General features: G+C 50.6%; 1 protein-coding gene and 1 non-coding gene across 6 annotated transcripts in view; one reads left to right on the forward strand and one right to left on the reverse strand.

The window, feature by feature from the left end:
• PPFIBP2 (PPFIA binding protein 2) overlaps positions 1-19,731 on the reverse strand; it is a 144,681-nt gene that overhangs the window by 108,078 nt on the left and 16,872 nt on the right. For 4 of the 5 annotated variants that reach the window (XM_064492609.1, XM_064492605.1, XM_031460122.2 and 1 more), the window contains exon 2: positions 3,048-3,146. In XM_064492609.1, coding sequence (XP_064348679.1) covers positions 3,048-3,111 — 64 coding nt within the window. In that variant the 5' untranslated portion in view covers positions 3,112-3,146. The remainder of the gene's footprint in view (positions 1-3,047; positions 3,147-19,731) is intronic. The other variant, XM_064492606.1, reaches the window with a different exon arrangement.
• On the forward strand, positions 15,590-15,661 carry TRNAT-GGU (transfer RNA threonine (anticodon GGU)). The gene has a single exon. It is a non-coding gene; the product is annotated as a tRNA-Thr (tRNA).

Raw genomic sequence — 19,731 nt, forward strand, 5'->3', positions numbered from 1 at the left:
GAGACGAATATGCACATCATAGGTCAGCTGGTGGGAAGTGCTATGAAGAAATAAAACCAGGACACAAGGATGGGGTTTGTGAAGCAGGGATGCTGTATTAGAGGGCGTCAGGGAAGGCCTCTACCATGGTGACATTTCAGCAGAGATCTGACCTGAGTGTACTTGGAGGAGAACATCTCAACAGAGAGGACAGCAGGCACAAAGGCCCTGAGACACCAGTGCTTCAGTGAATGAGCCAGGGGATGTGGTGGGAGGTGCAGTCCCAAAGGCAGCCCGAGGCCAAATCACATATGGCACTACTGGTCATGATGGGGACTTTGGTTTTTTTCTTTGTTTGTTTTTAAGTTTTTAAAAATACCTTTATTATAGTATGATTCCTGTACAGAAAACTACACATATTTCAGATATATAATTTGATGAATTTTAATAGATGTAGACACCAATGAAACCACCACCACAATCAAGATAGCTAACATTTCCATCACTCCCCAAGAGGTGCAATTTTCCAACTCCCAACTTATCCCTTCTCACCTCCTTTACCCCTTGGTAACCATAAGTTTGTTCTCTCTGTCTATGAGTCTGTTTCTGTTTTGTAGGTAAGTTCATTTGTGTCCCTTTTTTAGATTCTACCTATAAGTGATCTCATATGGTATTTTTCTCTCTCTTTCTACCTTACTTCACTTAGAATGACAACCCCCAGGTCCATCCATGTTGCTGCAAATGGCATTATTTTATTCCTTTTTATGGCTGAGTAGTATTCCATTGTATATCTATACCACATCTTCTTTACCCAGTAAGACAGGGGACTTTGGATTTTCATCCTGAGATGAGAAGCCACTGAAGAGTTTTGGAGGGGAAAGAGTGATGTGATTTGATTTATGTTTTTGGGATTACTCTGCTGCTTTGTGGAAGATGGTGAGAAGGGGGCAAGCGCAGAGCAGAGACCACTCAGAAGACTATGTGTTCATCTTGGAGACCGGGCTGAGTCTAGGAGGCAAACACAAGCCTTAGACAATGAAAACCACAAAACCCAAATGGACGAAGGGCCTGAATACATGAGAACTCGGCTGCAGCCCTAGAGAAGACTTAGTGTGGTATAAAGACTTTTTTGTTCCTCAGTGATTTATCAAGAGCTAACATGTTATAGCGCTTGCTACGTGTCAGGCTCTTTTCTAAGCACCTTACGTGCATAAGCACAGCAACCCTCTTAGATGAGCACTAGCATCATCCCCACTTTAAATATGGAGAAACTGAGGCATGGATCATGCAGGTGGCTTGTTGTAGATCTGGGATTTTAACCGAGCAGGCTGGCTACAGGTGTTCCTCCTACCAACCCACAAAGAACACCTGGGAATGTCTTAGACTGACTCTCTGCAAAACTCTCAGGCCTGTTTCAGAGAAGCCTGGGAAGCCTTTCCAGAAGGAACCCCCCAGCGTGGAGGCCTAAGGAAATGAAGGAGGAGAAAGCATGTCATGCTGGAAGGGAAGAAGGATGGTGCCCCAGGTCCTACACAACCCACACCAGGGCCCCGCCCTCCACAACCATCACAGATCCCAGACCATGGCAAGTACCCTCCACCTCCACCCTCGAGCTACCAGACGAGCAGTCCTTTCTCACAGACAGAGGGGATTTTGCCAGAGGCTTTGTCATTTCAGGAAGGCTTGTGTGGGGAAATTAGGAGGTAGGAAGAGAAACTAACCCCACACAAGGCTGCCCATTCACCCATCACAGCCATCCAAGAGCCCTGCACACCTCCAGGGGCTCCTCTTTGCTCCCTGGCTGGGGGCTCAGCAGTGCTGACAACATTTGCTGGTCTGAGAGTCTAACCCTATCACTCTGATCTCAGTGCACCTGAGGCCCTGGAAGTTTCCAGATGAGATTCTGAACAAGAATTGCTAGGAAACCCACACTCTTGACTGTTTCCTCTCAATTGGGCTTCAGGGACTCTAACCTACAGGAGAGCATCCCAAAATACGGCACCTCTGAAAAGTGGGGTGTTAGTCACCACCTCTCAAGGGCCCTTCTCTCCACTGAGAAATTACGAGCCTGAGAGATGACAGCTGGAACATGTGACAGGGCCACCAAAACATGAAGAAGCTTTAAGACACAGCACATCTCCTCCGCCCTACGCACAAAGCCCCAGAACCCTCAGTGCACAGGAGGTATCTTTGCAGAACGGAAGGTAAGGCAAAGGGGCAACATCAGATGCCCCATGCACATCCTGGGTCTCACCACACTCAGCCCAAACTTCTCCCCTCCAGCCTTCGCTCCACACAACGAGGAGCAAAGCCCCAAAGAAGCACGTTCAGGCAGCAAACAAGGCCTCTGACCTACATCAGGTAGGGCAGAGAGAACACCTGGGACCTCTGGGGAAAAGATTTCCAACAATAGGCTTGTTCTAACTAATACGGGCTTCAGTGGCCCCCTTCAGGGAGCTCATCAGCCTGAACAGCCTGCTGGCAGCCTTTTCCCTTAACAGTTTTCTGGACCTTTTCTCGAGAATGTTCCTCACTGGCTAACGCAAACATAAAGCCAAACAGCTGCAATGGATTGAAAAAACAATACGGCAGAAAGAGCATTCTTCAGGTGATTAGGTGAATCGATGCAAACCTGCCTCCTGACTCCCTAATGTACTGGAGTCCGGCTGGGAAAGGGAGCTGCCACCTGCAGTAGGTGGCAGAGTCTGCAAGATTTCAAGTTTCAGCTCGACTGCAATGAGCCATGATGTGCTCTGAACATTTTACAACAAAATCAATCTGACTGAACCCAAACTGCCTTGCAGCCAGGATCCAAACTGCGACACAGTCATACACATGCTAATATCTGGTGCATCCCTAGTCTCAACAGAGACCTAGACTCATGCCAGATATCAGAATCCAAGTTTGTACCATTCAAAAAGAGGTGGCACACACAGTAAACTAAAAGAAACCCAACGGGGGGCTTCTCTCTGCACTGAAAAAAAAAAAAAAGAAATAAATGTCCAGTGAGAGGAAGCCGTTTCTCAGGGCGGAGGACCAGCCATCAGTCATCAGGACCCTGACCGTACCTGCAATGATCCCATCCATCTGCTCCAGGGCAGCTTCCAGCGCGTGACTTGCATCAGAAGCCATGACTCCTGCTTCCTGCTCAGGCTCCTCCTCTCCTACTGAAAATTCAAATATAGAACAAAGGAAAAATTACTGAGAGTTCCATGTTACATGCCCACCAAATCCTCTTGCTCCACCACCGCACAGCACGCTCACGGGCATCCTAGATTTCTGACATGCAGTTTCTACCATCTCGATGGCCTCTACCTCTTGGCACCAGTGCTGTTCCTCCGTGAATCTTCAGCATGTGGTCCCATTTGCTTCTGTCATGAAAAGCCACTAAGGCTCTCCAGAGTCCCCTGCAGCAGTGAAACAGTGATCGCCTCTCCTACCATCACTGTGGTCCCAGGCTCCAGAAGCTCCAGCCGCCCTGGAGAAGGCTCAAGGCTCCCCCCATATCAGGGAGAGCACACAGCTGGCGGGGACTCCATCAGGACGTGTCCTGCAGCCGTGAGTCACAGCAGGTATTAGCCGTCTTATATCTGCATTTGTCCGCATCTGGGATGCTCTCCTTGGGAGGCTGTGATCCAGACTTCAACTGCCATTTTCACTTTTCAAGTGAGCCAATGTGCCCTGTCTAGGAAGGCTACGGGCACACTGTCGTGGGAGGAGTACCATGCCAGGAGCCTGGGGCACTGTCTCTTACCATTTTAGTTCTGTTCTACCCAGCACCATTCAAGGTGCAGAAGGCCATCTTCTCAGGGCTGGAGAATTTCTCCAAAAATACAGCCTAGCCACCGCTCCCCTAAGGCTGAGTCTCCTCTCTAGTGGGAAGGATGGCAATTGGTTCCATCTCTAGATAACTCTGCCTCTTAGAAAGGTCTTTACACTAAACTGTGTCTTTGCAGCCTCTTCTTATTTTTCTTGCTTCCCACCCCCTCCCTGGTAGCAGGGAGAGACTTACAACAGCATCAGTAATCCTAAGAGACTTAGGTCACACCTGTGAATGGGAGGCAGGCGCTATTGTTTGCTCATTCAGCAAAGCCCATGTCTGTGCACAATGGGCCTAAGTGCTGCAGAGAACAGAGACAGGGCTCCCACATTCCAAGGGGGCACAGCTCAGGGAACAGGACATTCTGTTGCTCATTTTCCCCATGAAGTTAGATCTCTGGCAAGAAGAGAGGAAAGTGAGCCACCACAGGAAAGTGGAGAAGAATGTTAGGACCCCAAAGAATCACACTGGACAGTACCAGGCAGGAGCAGTTCAACACCCTGGGTTCAAAGCCAGCTCTGCCATTTACTGTATGATCTCTGAACCTCAGTGTTCTCATCTGAAAAATGGGGATGATAACAGCACCTAACCCACAAGGTTGACATCTTGATTAAATGAGTAATCAATATTTCACAGAAAATTTCATATTGTATGTCTTAAGTGCTCGGTATACATTAGCTTTTTTTTTTTTTTTTTTTTGCAGGGTGGGTGGGTGGTGGTAATTAGGTTTAATTATTTATTTTAACAGAGTTACCAGGGATTGAACCCAGAACCTACAGTGCTAAGCATGCACTCTGCCACTGAGCTATACCCTCCCCAGCTACGTTAGCTTTTTTTTTTTAAAGTGAGGAGATAATCTCAGGACACATCTGTGCCAGGACAGCTCACTGGATTAGGGACTTTAACCGAAAATGGGGTAGGCTCAGGGAGGGAGAACCCAGGTAGATCCAAGAGTCTGGTCCTTTGGAAGAGGTAGGCACGGCAAAGAAAGATAAGCCACTATGCATGTGGCGAGGGAGGGCAGTGACTCATTGGTACAAAGGCCAAGGGGTCAGAAAGGAACACTGAGCATTCGCAGTCGGAGAACCACCACATAGTCAGCTCAGGGGAGTGTGGACAGGAGCTTGCAGAGGGGGCTGGAGCCCCACTGGCACCTCGAGGCTATGGCAGGAGCCAGACAGGGCTGCAGCAAGGACAGAGCACATGCCAGAGCAAATCTGGGTGCAGATCTCAGGGTGTGAATGGGAGCAATGCTGGGGGCAGGGCGGGGGGGGGGTAGAGGCAGCAGAAACAGGGCAAGATTCGGCACACTCACACCTATTCGGCCATAAGGGATAGTAAAAGTTTAAAGACCTACTTCCCTCTGAGGAAGTTCCCAACTGCTCCCAGGGAAAAAAAAAAATTCAAAATCTGTACTGTGACGGAAGGAAGCAGCCGGCAGGATCCAGCTCTGCCGACCTGACGTGGCCCTCCCATGGCTCCCCATGCTCCGGCAGCCATGGTCCCTGCACAACTCCCAGCACTCTAAGTCAACTGAAAAAAGTTGAGTTATATTTTATTCGGAGGACTTTCTGAGGACTCAAGCCCAGGATACAGCCTCTCAGATCACTCTAAGAGATTGTTCTGCCCAGGCAAGAGTGGGACCAGGATATATAGGAGTTTTTGCAACAAAGATGAGGGTCAGAACATCAGATTACAGTTAATTAAAGAAAACCAGATATCTCAAGTTGAGGAATTTAGCGCTTCTCTATGTATGGGAAGGTGCAAAGGTCTGAGCTCACTGAAGTCATTCCTTTGATGTGCACCTTAGCTATCTAAGGCCAGTATCCTGAGCTCGCACATCCTGAGTTCCCTCAGGGTGCACTGTTGGGGGCAGTCGCAGAGGCTGGACTGCCTGCTTGTCTGCATCCTGAGTTCCCTTCATTCACTGTCAGGGGGTGGAGGTAACAGCTGATGACTTGACTGTCACAGCATCCTTTGTTTACTGATATGGGTGGTAATGTTTTTCATTCACACCCTTTGCCGACCCTCTGCCCTGAGCTCACTTCCCCAGCTCCCTGCACAGCTGATCCTCATCCTTCAGCCAGCAGCAACCAAGTCTCTTCTCAGAGACGCCTTCCTTGCATGCCCCTAATTCAACCCCTTTGTAGCACAGTGCCTCCAAATCCTAGTCCATCTGTTTCCTTGCTAACTGGCCTTGCTCACCCTCACTGTGGAGGCAGGTGGGCCCCATCCGCCTCACTCACCCCTAAGTGCCCCGTGCCAGCAGAGTGGCACAAGGAAGTTTATGAGTAAATACTGTGAATCAATGGATGGATCTATGTGGCCAGCATTGCCTGAACTGCTGTGCACTGGGGGGATACTGACAAATCAGACCTAGTCCCTGCCCCACGGACCATGCAGTCTGGTGGAGAAGACAGAAGTATGACCAAATAATTATGACCCAGTGTGAGGCATGCTGAGAGAGGCAGGGAGGCAGTTTCCCTGGGTCTTGAAGGATGGGTAGGCACTTTCTCAGAAGATAAGGGTGATTCCAGGCCAAGGGGGCAGTGCGTGAAAGGCAAGGGAGCATGTCAGGACAGGACGTCGTTGGCAAACGTCAAAATGGTTGATGAGATTATACAGGAGCACCCAGCTGCTCCCCGTGAGTCAGAACCCTCCACGGAATTCACAACACCTCCACAAGGGCAATTAAGGAGGGGCGCTTGGGAATCACACCCACATCAGGGATCTGGATGTCCGTGCACCACCACTCAAGTGGCCTCAGATGTCAACACGATCGAGATTTTTAAAAGGAAGATCTCATATGTCAGCCTAGCTGGGGCCTTAGTACTGGGGTGAAAGGTGAGAGGGCAGTTAGCAGGTGCTGAGCCCAGGGGGCCCAGTGATGTCCCCCTGCCACAAAAGGGCCCTAACAGTGAACCGTGGGCCCTCTGCCCAGGGATGAGTTGGTACTTGGCAAAGAGCAAGCTGGGTGGACCCGTGGGAGCTGGCGAGAAGTGAAATGTGAGTCAAGGGTGTAGTATATTCACAGCCCAGGACCTGGGCCGTCAAGACTGGGAGACCTTGGGAGCCAGAACCTGCTAGGGGCAGCTGATGAGCTCAGTGCTGGGTCTGCGGTGACGGCAGGATGCAGTGAGAAAGGGCTCTGCCGGCCTCTGGTGCCAGGCGGTTGTGAGGGGTCACTGGTGTCGGGGACAGAGGGGACCGCTGAAGGGCCAAACATACCATAGAAGCGACGCCTCCAGCCCCATCAATGAACACGGACACTCTGATGGAACAGGGAAGCCACGAGGTCACCAACCACTGCTATCTTGGCAGCTACAATCATTTTCTTCCCTCCCCAGGTGGGAGCTCCCCGTAAGGAAGGCACCCTGGGACAATCCCTGCTCTCGAGGACCTTGGGGTCTCAGAGGCCAAGGTGTCACCCAGTTGCATTTAGTGCTCTGCGTCTTCCATGTCTGTTCACCCCCACAGAGTCACGCACCACTCTCAGGAGCGTGGGTTCATCGGGGATGTGAGGAGAAACAAGGTGACGAGGCCAGAGGGCACATGTGGAAGAGGCAGTAACCCAAAGGGCTGGGAGAGAGGAGAATCCGGGTCAAACTCCAAAGGGGCCCCATGAAAGGCAGGACGACCTCTAGGCAGGTGGTGGGGAGTGGAAGTGAAATCATCTTCTCCACCCGTGAGAGGGGAGCTCCAGTGACCACCCAGGGGCCTGTCAGCAGAGGAACTGACATTGTGCCCTGGGAGCTCTAAGGAGGGGTGCCCCACCAGCCCAGGAAGGAGAAGAGCAGGCAAAGGAGGACATGGTATCCTTAATGTGTTCAGTCCAGTGACAGCTGCCATATCGGCCAAAAGCAGTTTCCCTGCTCTGGACACTTGGACCATTAACAGAGCCCTACATTTGACACGGACGGGCAAGCAGCCTTCTCATACCAAGGAACTGGCTCATCCTGAGCTACAGAGATAAGGAAGGGAATGTTGTGTAAGAAAAGAAAATGTGCGGTCCACCCGTCATGCAACCCTCCCCTCCCCAACAGGCCTCTTGAGATGCTGTCATCTTCCTCCCCGTGATGGTGCCTGATGCTGGGCTCCCCTAGAACAAGACTTGACCCTCCTCTTTGCTACCAGCCAGGAAGAAAACAACCCTGCAGCTGAGAGACCAGCCAATGAGGAAGGAACTGCCATGTGTGAAAATAACAGTGTCTGGTGACAGCTATCAGAGCCACGTGATCTGCGCCACACAAAGGCCAGTTTGGCACCTCCAAGTTAAATAGGGTGCAGGGTTAGGTGAAGTTTAGAGGGTGAGCCACAATTAGCTGCCCACCACCTGGGGCACTCCAAGGCAGTGATTTAGATACGGTATTAACTACTTCTGTGCTCAGCAAAGGAGAATCAGCAGTAGGCAGGAACTGCTGACTAAGACAAGTCTTGGGTAAGTAAATCTTAACTTGCCTCACCCATCCTGAAATGCAAGCTTCTATTCCATTTTATAAACTAGCTTTCTCTTCATAAAAGTGGCAACAGGATGCAAGTGTTTTGGGGAGGCTTGGACTGTCCTGGATGGAGGAAGGAATCAGGAACAGATCTATAGTCCCTGGTACCCTCCAGGGTCTCCTGGGCCAGGGCTGGGCCCTGACACCTCACAGCTGCAGCCAGATAGGGTCCAGCATCACTGGGTAGAAGGAAATGCCTCGGGCCAGAACCCTCAACCAAGGACTCACCACCCCCAAACTTGGACTCATCTCAGACCTCTTCCAGCCCCAAAGAGCCAACAGGTGGTAAGGAAGTATCACAACATCTCAACGAGCTGAAGACTTTTCCCCACAGTTTACTGGTCGCCCATAAACCACAGATGCTCACTCTTCAAATGGTTAAAGAAATACCTCTTGTTATCCTTGAGCTGGGGAGATGGCCTCTGAAAAGGATACAGAAAACTTATCTCTTTGGGATAGTAGGGCAAGAAGCCATTTTCAGCACTTAAAAAATAATAATAAAGATGGAGGAAGACATACAAAGAAAACTGATGGCAGTGCCTACATTCTCAATTTCATCCCAAGCCGACCAATATTAACTTTCTTTCTAAAGGACAAATAGGAAAGAACATAGAGTTTATAGCGAGACAATGCTGAGTAAAAACCTGGGCTCTGCTATGTAATGGTTGTGGGTCTTTAAACAAGTTACCTAACCTTTCAGAGCCTCAATGGTCTCATCTACAAACTCAGTATAAAATGAATCTCATTGTTTTGGACAAAAATAAACAAGAAAGAGACCTCCAATAAATACAGCAGATTGAAGTCAAACATCTAATTTAGCTACCCATTGAAACAACAGGAGGGAAACTTATTGGGAAAGACACAAACCCACAAGGACTTGGGGAACGTGATCAGAGACATAAGGGAGATGGCCGGGCAACAGCTATGCAGCAAGCCTAAAAGGGCAGTTGGTCCATGTTGGAGGGCTTCCCAAAGCTCTGGGAGAGAGTTCTTCAGTACCATGAAATTAACAGCACATCTGCTGCATCTGACCATCTTAAGAGATTTATATAATTGCTGAAGAATTTGTTCAACTCAATAAGAAAATAGCAAACTAAGTAAATGACAAAAGAACTCTGAGGAAACTAAAAAGTAAAAATAATCATAGTCCTTACAATGAAACACCATGCACATACGGATTTAACAGAAATTGCACTGGCAGGATGGAGGGGATGGAGAAGTGCTTGTGAGTGATGGGAGCAAGACTGGAGAGAGAGCTCCCATCTCTCTCACCTTCTAGGGTGGGAATTTGGATGTCACAAGACAATGACAACTGAAAAAAAATAGTAAAGTGGCAGAACAAGCATTTTTTCAGTGATCTGGGTAAAAATACTGAAAGAGTTTGAAGTGGCAGCATCTGAGGAAGAACAATGGGGTGGGTAGATGGGGAGACGGCTGTTTTAACAAATCGTATACAATTATTTGACCCTTTAAATTGTGTAGATATCTAGTAGTGATAAAAAACAAAAATAATCACAAAGATTTAAAGAGATGATATGGGTGGGCTGCCTGGCACAGCGTCGAGATTCGATTCATGTGGGTTCCTTTCTCCTCTTAGCTTCCCTGTATCGGGCAGGTGCCTGTGAGCTACTTGCTAAGAGTTTATCCAGCATTATCTCACTTAATCCCCACGTGCCACTGAGGAACTACTCTCCCCCTTACAGACCTGCCTGAGGATGCCCACTGCTCTTCCTCCCTTTCTTCCACGTGGTTTTGAGCACAGGAGGACCTAACTTACCTTTTAAAAAGATCCTTTCGGCTGCAACTTGGACTGAGGATGGGGGTGGGGTGGGGTGGCAGTGCAGCAGTGAACACAAGAAAGCCAGGCAAGAGATAAAGGTAGCTTGGACCAGAATGATCGTGGTAGATGTTCTAATCCTTAATGTATGTTGACGGCAAAACCAGTCAGCTCAGCTGATAGACTGGACGTGGGCTGATAAGAAAGAACGTAGGGTTTATAGCCAGTCTTGAGTTAAAACCTGGCCTCTGCTGGATAATGGCTGTGGATAATGTGCATAATGAGAGGAGGGAAACAGGACTTCAAGTCTTTGCCTGGGAGCCTCTGGGAGGGTGGGGAGAACCACAGGAGCAACAACACGGGTGGTGGGGTTGGGGGATGAAATCAAGAGATTGGGTTTGGAAACACTCAGTTTAAGATGCCTACGGACACCAAGCAAGATATGCTGAGTAGGTATTTGGAAATACGAGTCTGAGAGTCAGAAAGAAATCTGCCCGGAGACAATCCGGGAGCTGTCTGCATGAAGGTGGGACTTAAAACAACCACGTGAAGCAACTGTAGTAGCATAAGACAAAAAAAAAAAAAAAAGGAAAAGGGAGAGGCCTCAAGACTCTGTAGAACACTCCAACATGCAGCGTGCAGCTGTCAGGGAGGAGAACCAAGGCAGGAGACTGAGAAGGAAGAGGCAGGAAAACTGAGAAAGGGGTGTCCCAGAAACCGTACGAAGGGTTCAGGGTGGAGGACGCAGTCAAGGGTGCCAAGCGCTGCTGAGTCAGACCAGAGACCATCTTCTCTCCAAACACTCACTGGGGGTGATCTCACCTGCTGCGCCGTTCACCTGGCCCTGCACTACCTCACCCTAGGCTGCAGTAGCCTGACTGGTTGTCCTGCAACTGGTTCCAGGCAGCCTCTCCATTGGCCCTGCACTGAAGACTCACCAACTCAATGCTCCTCCAACCTGGGTGTCTGTCCGGATCACCCGGAGAGCTAACAGAGCAAGAGGTCCAGGCTCATCTCAAGGGAAGAGGGCCTGGCCTTTGCATGCTGACCTAGCTGCTCAGGTGCTCCTGAGACTCACAGAAGTTGAACCACCAGTGGAACACAAACACGGCTCCCACCCAGGCCCTCTTCTGTTCAGAAAGTCTCCGGGTTCACCGCCAGCCAGTGCAGAATCATGCTTCTCACCACATCGGCTCAACCTGCACTCAGCGGCAGCTTTAACTTCCATCGTACTCCCTGGCAAACCTCTGCCCCATCCCAACCAAATGTCTTATCATCAGTGGACAGATTTCTAGGTGGTAGTTAATTGCCTGAACCAGTTACTTCCCTGCTTTTATGCCCATGCCAGCAGCCTTCTCTGCTAACTTCCCACCTTCTCTTCAAGCCAATTCTTCCCTGAAACTCTCTGGACCTCACTCACCTAAATGTGATCTCCCAGTCTCCTTGATCTTGCAGGAAAGGGATGAGAGCAGCTGTGCACACCCATCTCCCCTGCAAGCCTTTTACACGTCTGGGCCCCTGAGAGCATCGCCCCTTCTGTAAGCCCTGTAGAAACTTTTAAAGATTTACTAATAAAATAAAATTACTCATCAGTCCCCACTACCTCCATTAAAAAAGAAATAAATAAACCTAATTATCGTCCCCCCACCAAACAAAACAAAATTATTCATTGTCATTGGGAAACTAAAGCCTGGGGGATTGTGAGGGCTGGCAGCAGGAGGCCCCATCGCCTTCCCACACCTGACACCCACCTCCCTCTCCAAATCCTCACATTCAGTGGGCCCCCATAGATGATCTTTCCCAAACTGCTCCCTGCCCACCTCAGTGATGCTGCCACAGTCGCCAAGCCAGAAACCTGGAAGCCATCCCCAGCTTTCCCCTCTCTCACATCCAGTTGGTCACCATGTCCAGTAAAGTATCCTTCCTCACCCCCCTCAGGTCTGTCCCCTCATCCTCACCTGCCCGGCTTCGGGCTACATCATCTCCCATCAGAATGACTGCAGTGGCTTCCTGGCTGGTTTTCCTGCCTGCAGCCTCACGCCCACACCCTACTCACTCTCACCACTGCTACCAGCAGCACGGGTGTGTGGGTCCATTTCTCAAATCTAACCATAGCACCCTAGCACTTGTACAATTTTTCACCTGCTGCCTGTCACCCAGGAAACGACCCAAAGAGGAAGCTAAGGACCCTGGGGACAGTCCAGAGCATGCGCCCTGTAGCCAGGCTTCTGTTCGGATCCCGGTTCTTCATCTACTCTTGGACAAGTTCCTCAACATTGCTGAGTTTCATTTCCCTGTTCATAAAATGCAGGTGAAAATATGCATTGTGGGATTGTCGGGATTCAATGAGACGATGTATGTGGAGGTCCTCTGCACGTAACTGGCTGAGAGTTCGCAACCACAGCAGTAACAGTTCCACACCTGGCTCCCACCAACCGTTAGACTGCTTTTACTCTAAGCCTCCCTCAGATGCAATGTTTTAGGCCAAGAACCCAATCCAGACTGCTCCATCCCGACTCCCTCTTTTGAGGCCCAATTCCAGCATCATGATTCCGAGGATCCTCTCCTTCCCCCAGCTGGAAATGACTCCCCAGACTTGGGCCCCCTCTCCACGCTCATGACAGATTCCCTCAGCACCCGGAACTCTCTAGAGCACTGGCCACTTTATGTGTGAGACTCCTTTGACTGAGTCGTCGCTCCTCGTGGGCAGGGCTGTGTCTCTGAGCCCAGAGCTCGGCCCAGTACTGGCACAAAGCACGTGGTCAGCTCATGTATGTTGAGTGGATGAACACAACAACATGTCTGCCCACGGGAGGCAGCTGGAGGCTGACGGAGGGCAAAATTCCACCGCATCTGTGGGTTAGTGAAACAAGTAATCTGCTTCCTAAATACAACAGGACTGAGACAGGAGAGACATTCCCAATCCAGAAGAAATAAAGAAGTCACTGATCTTAACTGGAAGCTGAGAGGCTCCCAGGGATGGCAGGCAAGTCTGTACCTGGGGGCCTGAGGCATGACTGAGGTCTTGTCCAGCCCTGAGGTCCTTGTCTCCATGGGGATGGGACTGATGGTGCAGAAAAGCAGCACACCTGGCCTCAGAGCCAGGGCAGGGCCCAAGGACACCCACGCTGTAGCAGGACTGAAGGACAAGGCCACAGGCATCAACTTTCCATCAGGACAGAACAGCCAGACACAGAAAGACATCCTGTCACAATGAAGGGGAGTCAGAGCAGGGCAGAGGGACCAGGATGCTGAGAAAGCTGCTGTCAGAACTGGTAACCGCTGTTAGTGAAAATCTGCGTCTAAGCAAAGTGACGAGGTGGGGTCTCCTTTGTCAATTTCTTTTGTCAACGAATAGAAGTTTAAGTAGCTGACGAAAGACTGCACAGGAGAAGATCAAAGAATGCCACTTAAGGTGAACAAGCGAGCTTAACTTGTCTCTGTCTAATCACGGTACCAGTAACTCCTAATAACAAGTGTTTGTTTAAAGCTTTTGGCTTCAGGAAGGTTTTTCCCCACACAAGGCTTCTCATTCCCACCTCAACATCCCAGGTCAGGCTGTTCTGATCAGTCAGCCAGTGAAGCTGAGACCGGTGGGGGCCGAGATCCATCAGAATCGCTGAAGGGCTCTAAGCCTAGGTGCAGGCTGGAGGTGCCAGCTGGTGGCCGGGGACAAATGCAATATTTCTTGCTGAGCATCTTTTTCCCGCTTTACCAGGTGAGTGAGCTGTGCGCACTGGGCATGCCCAACCACTCCCTCTTGGGCGAGTTCCAAATGAGCCCGAAGAACATTTGTGCGGGAGCCTGGCTCTGCAGAACCCACTGAAAGGAGTCCCTCTGCTTTCTGGCCCTTCCACTAAAGCCCAGTCCGGATCCTGCCCCATGTCACTGCTCCTCCAGCAGCCCTCTTTGGCATGTTCAAACCCAGAGGCTTCCATTTAAGCACTTACCCAAAAAGCACTTACCCTTCTCACCAAACCACAGCCTTTTAAACTGGGCTCTGTGATCCCAAACAGCTCCTCCATCAACAGGAAATAACAGCAGGGGGCTCAGACCCAGAACTGAACACCCTTCTCTAAAGACTGCTAAGAACAGCACCAGGTACTGACACCTCACCTCCAGGCACCTCCCGGCTTAGCCGTCCCCCAGACGCAGGGCAGCATACTCCTCCTCCTTGAAATGGCAGGCTTCTGCAGAGAAACACCACCCAGAGACCTGAGCGTGAGACACCTGAGACACCGTGAGCCCGGCCCACGAGGAGGAGCACGGGGTCTGGCTGAGAAACGGGTGTGAGAGCGTGAGGCTGTCATGCTCACACCCAAATGGCACACCTGACCCTCGAGGCTGAAGGAATGCTGGGGAGCTGGTATCTGAGTTTGCCTTTGCTTAATATTTTTAAACACTGGTTTCACCTTCCTGACTGTTCTCACCTCCCACTCTCTGCACCCCACCCCAAGCTGGTCCTTTGCCCCAGTTCAAGGATTTATTATTGTGGTAAAGAGGCTACAACACTCTCAGTGACCAAGGCCACAGGGCTGCTGAGGAATGGTTTGGGTAGATCTCAAAAGAAAAAGGATGCAGGTACTCCAACAGGGAGAGGGATTTGGGGGTGAGGCAGAAATCTGTGCCTCTGGAAACAGTGAGACAGGGAGCCAGACTGTGTCTAGGGGCAGAGCATCACCAAGACCCCATCAGTTTGCCCTTCAACGCTGTGCTCCAGACAAGTACATCTGTGTCCTCACCGTGGTGGGGCTCACTGCAGCCACTCAGAGAACTTGGGATGGAAGGTTCTTTTCCTTCCTTCTGGAGTCTCAGAGTAGCAAATGTAAATGAGACTTCAAGGCTGGGATATGAAGGACCAGGTGAAACAACAAACACTTCACCTGCTCGAAGATCTAGCTGAGATCTGGGGGCCGGCTCCCAGCCCCACGGCCAGCGGGTGGTTCACAGTCCATCCAGTGATGGCCAATCACTTCGCGCCCCTGCAGGTTCCTCCTGTCTGTCAAAGCCGCCTGCTCTGCAAGTTCACAGACGGTTTCCTTCCTCCCTCCTGCAGAGGCAGCAGCCCCTGTGAAAAGGCTTTGTCCTCATTATCCCATTTAACCTTCCTGGTGATCCTGTGAGGGACATAGCCTCATTATCAGCCCCACTTCTGAAAGAGGCAACGGAGACACAAAGATATTAAGAGAGTGCCTGAGGTCTCTGGTTTCCCCACAGAGTCCCGCCTGTCAGTCACCTAAGTCCCCACCTGCTCGCCCCACCACTCTGCCTCGTCCTGCCGATTTGCTCAGCTCTGTGAAGAGCTGGGAGACGTGGAAGCTGGTTTCCATGTCCAAACCAAAAGACCTCAAAACACCTGGAGCCAAGAGACTTTCTGCTAACTCACACTCCCTGCACATCTTCATGGGGACACTGCCTGCTGCCCCCATTCAACTCTGTTACAAGATAGTATTTTACCCAAAAAAGATACACAGAACAGAAAACAACTGTCTCAGAAATGCATGACTGGGGATAGGGGGTATAGCTCAGTGGTAGAGCACACGCTTGGTGTGCACAAGGTCCTGGGTTCAACCCCCAGTGCCTCCGTTAAGGAGAAAAATTGTTTAATAGTAATAATAAATAAAATAAAACTAAATATATGTAAAAAAAAAAAACCAGGAAAAAAATTTTTTAAATATATGACCCATAAAAATCATATTTCTTTTAGATTGGTTTAATCTATTTAAACCATGCTCCTCTATCATCTGTAAAACCATGCAGTTGACGCTATGAGGGAAAAAAATGAATTTAACACTACGTTATTTATCTGCTAAGGGCCAAAAGTCCTTCATCTGTCATCCACGTCAATTGGAATGGAAAGGTTGCATGCAGAATTGGGCCTCTATCCAGGATCCGTGAGCTAAAGCCAACTAAACTTTGGCTTTTGCCCACTTAGACTTCAGAATTTCATAAATTAAAGGTCTAATTTTAAAGCAGCCATGGTGTTCCTTTGTGAGAAGAAAAACATCATTTCCCTGAAATTCCCAACATCTCAAAAATTAAGTTCAGATGGCGATTAACTGTGAATGTCAATTCTCCACCATTGCTGGCTCAACGCACAAGGAGCATGGAAAACATCACGTGGAAGTTAGTTTCCAAGATAAGCTGAGTTTCAAAAATCATTTCCTGAGCGTCTTATGGACGATGAGGTTCACCTCGTCATCCATTAGTTCAAGTCGGTGAACAACCAAGGCGCCTGACACCACGGAGGCCCTGGGGAGGGAAAAAGGCACACGCACGGCAACAACACAGCAGGAGGGGCATTCCCAGGAGAGGGGAGCTCAGGGCGCGGCAGAAGGAGAGACCAGTGCAGTCTGGGCAATCCTAGAAGGCTTCTTGGAGTAAGTGAGATTTCTCCAAATAGCAGGTAGAAATGCCAATGCACTGTAAGAGGAGTAAAGCCCCAGGTGTGGGGAGGGGTGGGGTGTGCAAAAGCTTTGTGTGGCCAGAGAGCAACAGGGGAAGAGTGGGAGCAAATGAGGCTGGGCCTCTCACAGCATCTCACCCCTAAAACTTGGCCTTTATCCATCAGGCAATGGGAACCACAGAAGGGAGCTGCCTGGAAGCTGCCCATTCGTCTCCAGCAATGATGCAGAAGCAAGCAAGGACCTGAGAGAAGAACCCTTCTCAGAGGAGCTCCCAGGACTCTCTGGATTCCCCCACCCCACAACCAAGCTACAGTAGCCTATCCCCTCCACTCGCCCACCTCAGGAGCCCTCCAATATCCTCCCACACTTCCCTGACTCAGTTTCCCCTTTCAGCACCCTTTACTCCGGACAGAGAGGATGGAGGCCTCTCTACTCCAGGCCCCATCAACAGTCAGCATACAGGAGCATCACCTGAAACTCCACCTACATCTCTCCAGTCACCTCCCCAGCTGGCACTGAACCTGCTTCCACCCCCTCACCCCTCCACCCAGCCTCTCAGCTCACTCTCTCTCTCCGCCTCTGGCAACTTGCCTCCCAGGCAGGGGGAGAGTGAGAGAGGTAGAGTGAGCTGGGGAGCAGGTGTCTCCTCTTCCCTCTGCTCACAGATGCTAAACAACACACACAGCTCCATCAGGCAGTCAGGCACCCAGATCTTTAACCTCGCGCATCCTTCCTCCCCGACTCCTCCTCAGCGAACTGCCCTGTATCTTTCTTTGATGAGAAACGGAATCCCTCAATTCCCTTTCTCTCCACCACAACCTCCCCTCCACCCTGAGATCCCCTAATCTAACATCACTGAGGTCCAACCTCTCAATTATTCCTGCAGGAGGCTGAATCTGAATCTCTCCCCCTTTTCTGCTCTTCCCTCTCAAACCACACAAACATCAAAGCCTCTGTGATGCTAAAACGCTTCCTTTGGCCCCACATACCCCAGCTACCATTTCTCCTCTGCTTCGTTGCCAAAGGGCTCGCCTCCCAGGCTCTCTGCCGCCCACCCGGGTGAGATTCCCACTTTTGTGCCTGATGCTGCTCCCTCATCCATCCAGTGATTTCAGGTCTTACTTCCTTGAGAGGCAGCACGTGGGGTTACAGCACAAACGGGAGAGCCAGGCTGCAGGGCTCAGACCCCCATTTCTGACCCTCACTCACTGTGTGTCCTAGGGCAGGATGCTTACCCTCAGTGCCTCAGCTTCCTCGTCTACAAGATGAGGCTAATAAAAGCACTTCCTCAGAGGTGGCTGTGCAGGTTAAATGAGTTAATACGAGGAAAGTGCTGAGACCAGCGATCCGTGTTGGCCAGGGCTGCTCTTCTCTGCAAACCCCCGAGACGTTCCTCCAGCACTGGGGACGAGTGCTCCCTGGGTTCCTCCTTCACTGAATGTCCTACATCTCAGCTTCACTCACTGCCTCATTTCCTTCTACAGGCTCTCCCCGGACAATTCAAACGTCATCTCCATGGTCACGACTCTAGACTGCTCTTGGAAGCTCAGACCAAAATTCCCAAATACGCATCAGCGTTCTGGCTGTCTCAGCAGATGCTGAGATTCAGCATGATCTGAAACTCTCAATGTGGTCCTGCCCTCACTTGGTATCTCAGAGCCTCTGGGGATTGTAGACCCTGCGTTCGCCTGGGACTCTTCCCTGACCCCCTCATCGCCTTCAATCAGCAGCCAGGTCCCTGTGCATCGCTCTGTGCAGGGACCCGCTTCTCCATCTCAACTCATTCCAACTGCCCCAGCCTGGGTTCAGGGATTCAGAATTAGGCATTGGAGGGCCTCCTCTCATCCGAGCAGTGCCTGGCCTCTCCCAGAGCAACCCACACGCAGGAGCCTGACATCCAAGGCATCTCTTAGCTGACCTCAAATTGTCCTGGACACAAGATGGTGATAACAATGGCTGCCAGTTATTAAGCACTCACTCTGCCCTGAGCTAAGCATTTAGATATATCTCATTACCTCAATATTCATAACTGTTATTATCCAAATTGTACAGACAAGGAAACTGAAGCTTGGAGAGGTGAAACAACTTGGTCAAATCACACATCCAGGAAGCAGCAGAGATGGGACTGGATCCCAGGTAGTCTGACTCCCAGGTCACGCCATTAACCATTTTGCGGCACTTCCTCACCAGGCCTGGCCACTTCAACCACGTCCTTCCGAATCCTTGATCCTCCAGCCACCAGGGAGCATTCTCATTTTGCTGTGCCTTTTTCATGTTGTCCCCGCAAACTAAAGCTCCCTTCTCTAGTCTCTGTCCATCAGAACTAATTCTTCAGAGCCCAGGTGATTCTCCTTCCTCTGTGGCAGCATTCCCACCCCTACCTGTGCCGGAGAACCTCTGCTGAGACCTACAGCACGTGCTAAGCCTCCATTCAGCTTCTGTTTCATGTTGCCATGGGGATATCCACTGGGAGGACACTGCCTGTCTCTTTCCTGGACCTCCTCACTGGGGGGCAGCTGCCTATCTGATTGGTGGGAATGAGAGGGAACTGAGCGGTGTGGCCCAGCCCCGTCCTTCCCTCTGTTTCCAGGGCCTCCCTCCATCTGGGTCCCTAGTAGAGGTGGGTGTACTAACTCAGCAAAGGGATGTACTGAGAACCCTATTCTCTAAACACCTTTATTAGCCCTGGACCTGGTATCTTGGTCTCCATTTGTCTGATTCCTGGTCTTATTTTTCAATTGATACCAAACTCAGAGGACATTTAAATGGTACAATTACCACACACACCCCACCTCTGACCACTCACTGTCAGTAAAGACTAGAGCAACAGTGCCCAAGCAGGGCTCGTCAAAGTTGGTCTGCGTGGCACACTGAGCACTGAGACCCCATATGGAAGTCTGAGTAGTGATCACTAGCAAGGAGTCCCCATAGCAGCCTGGGGTGACCCCCCACTGTCCACCTGGCACCCTCTGTCCGGGAGCCTGCCTCCCCCACCACCTGCAGAGGACGCTATAGTTCACTCTCCCAGGAAGGGTAAGGCCAGGAAGGAGGGCAGGGGGGCAGGGATTTGCTGTGGCCTCTGGATAACACCAGCCAAAGCAAATTAATCTGCTGGTGTCTGGTTTATAGCCCAGCCTTGTTAGTCTGGTCGGCATGAGTCAGACCGCAGGCCACAAGCACCTTTCAATAAACAGATAAACAAGTGTCTGAGCCAGCAAACCGCCCTCCCACACAGGCAGTCCTTACCTC

Source organism: Camelus dromedarius, chromosome 12 (assembly GCF_036321535.1).
Source record: "Camelus dromedarius isolate mCamDro1 chromosome 12, mCamDro1.pat, whole genome shotgun sequence".
NCBI lineage: Eukaryota > Metazoa > Chordata > Mammalia > Artiodactyla > Camelidae > Camelus > Camelus dromedarius.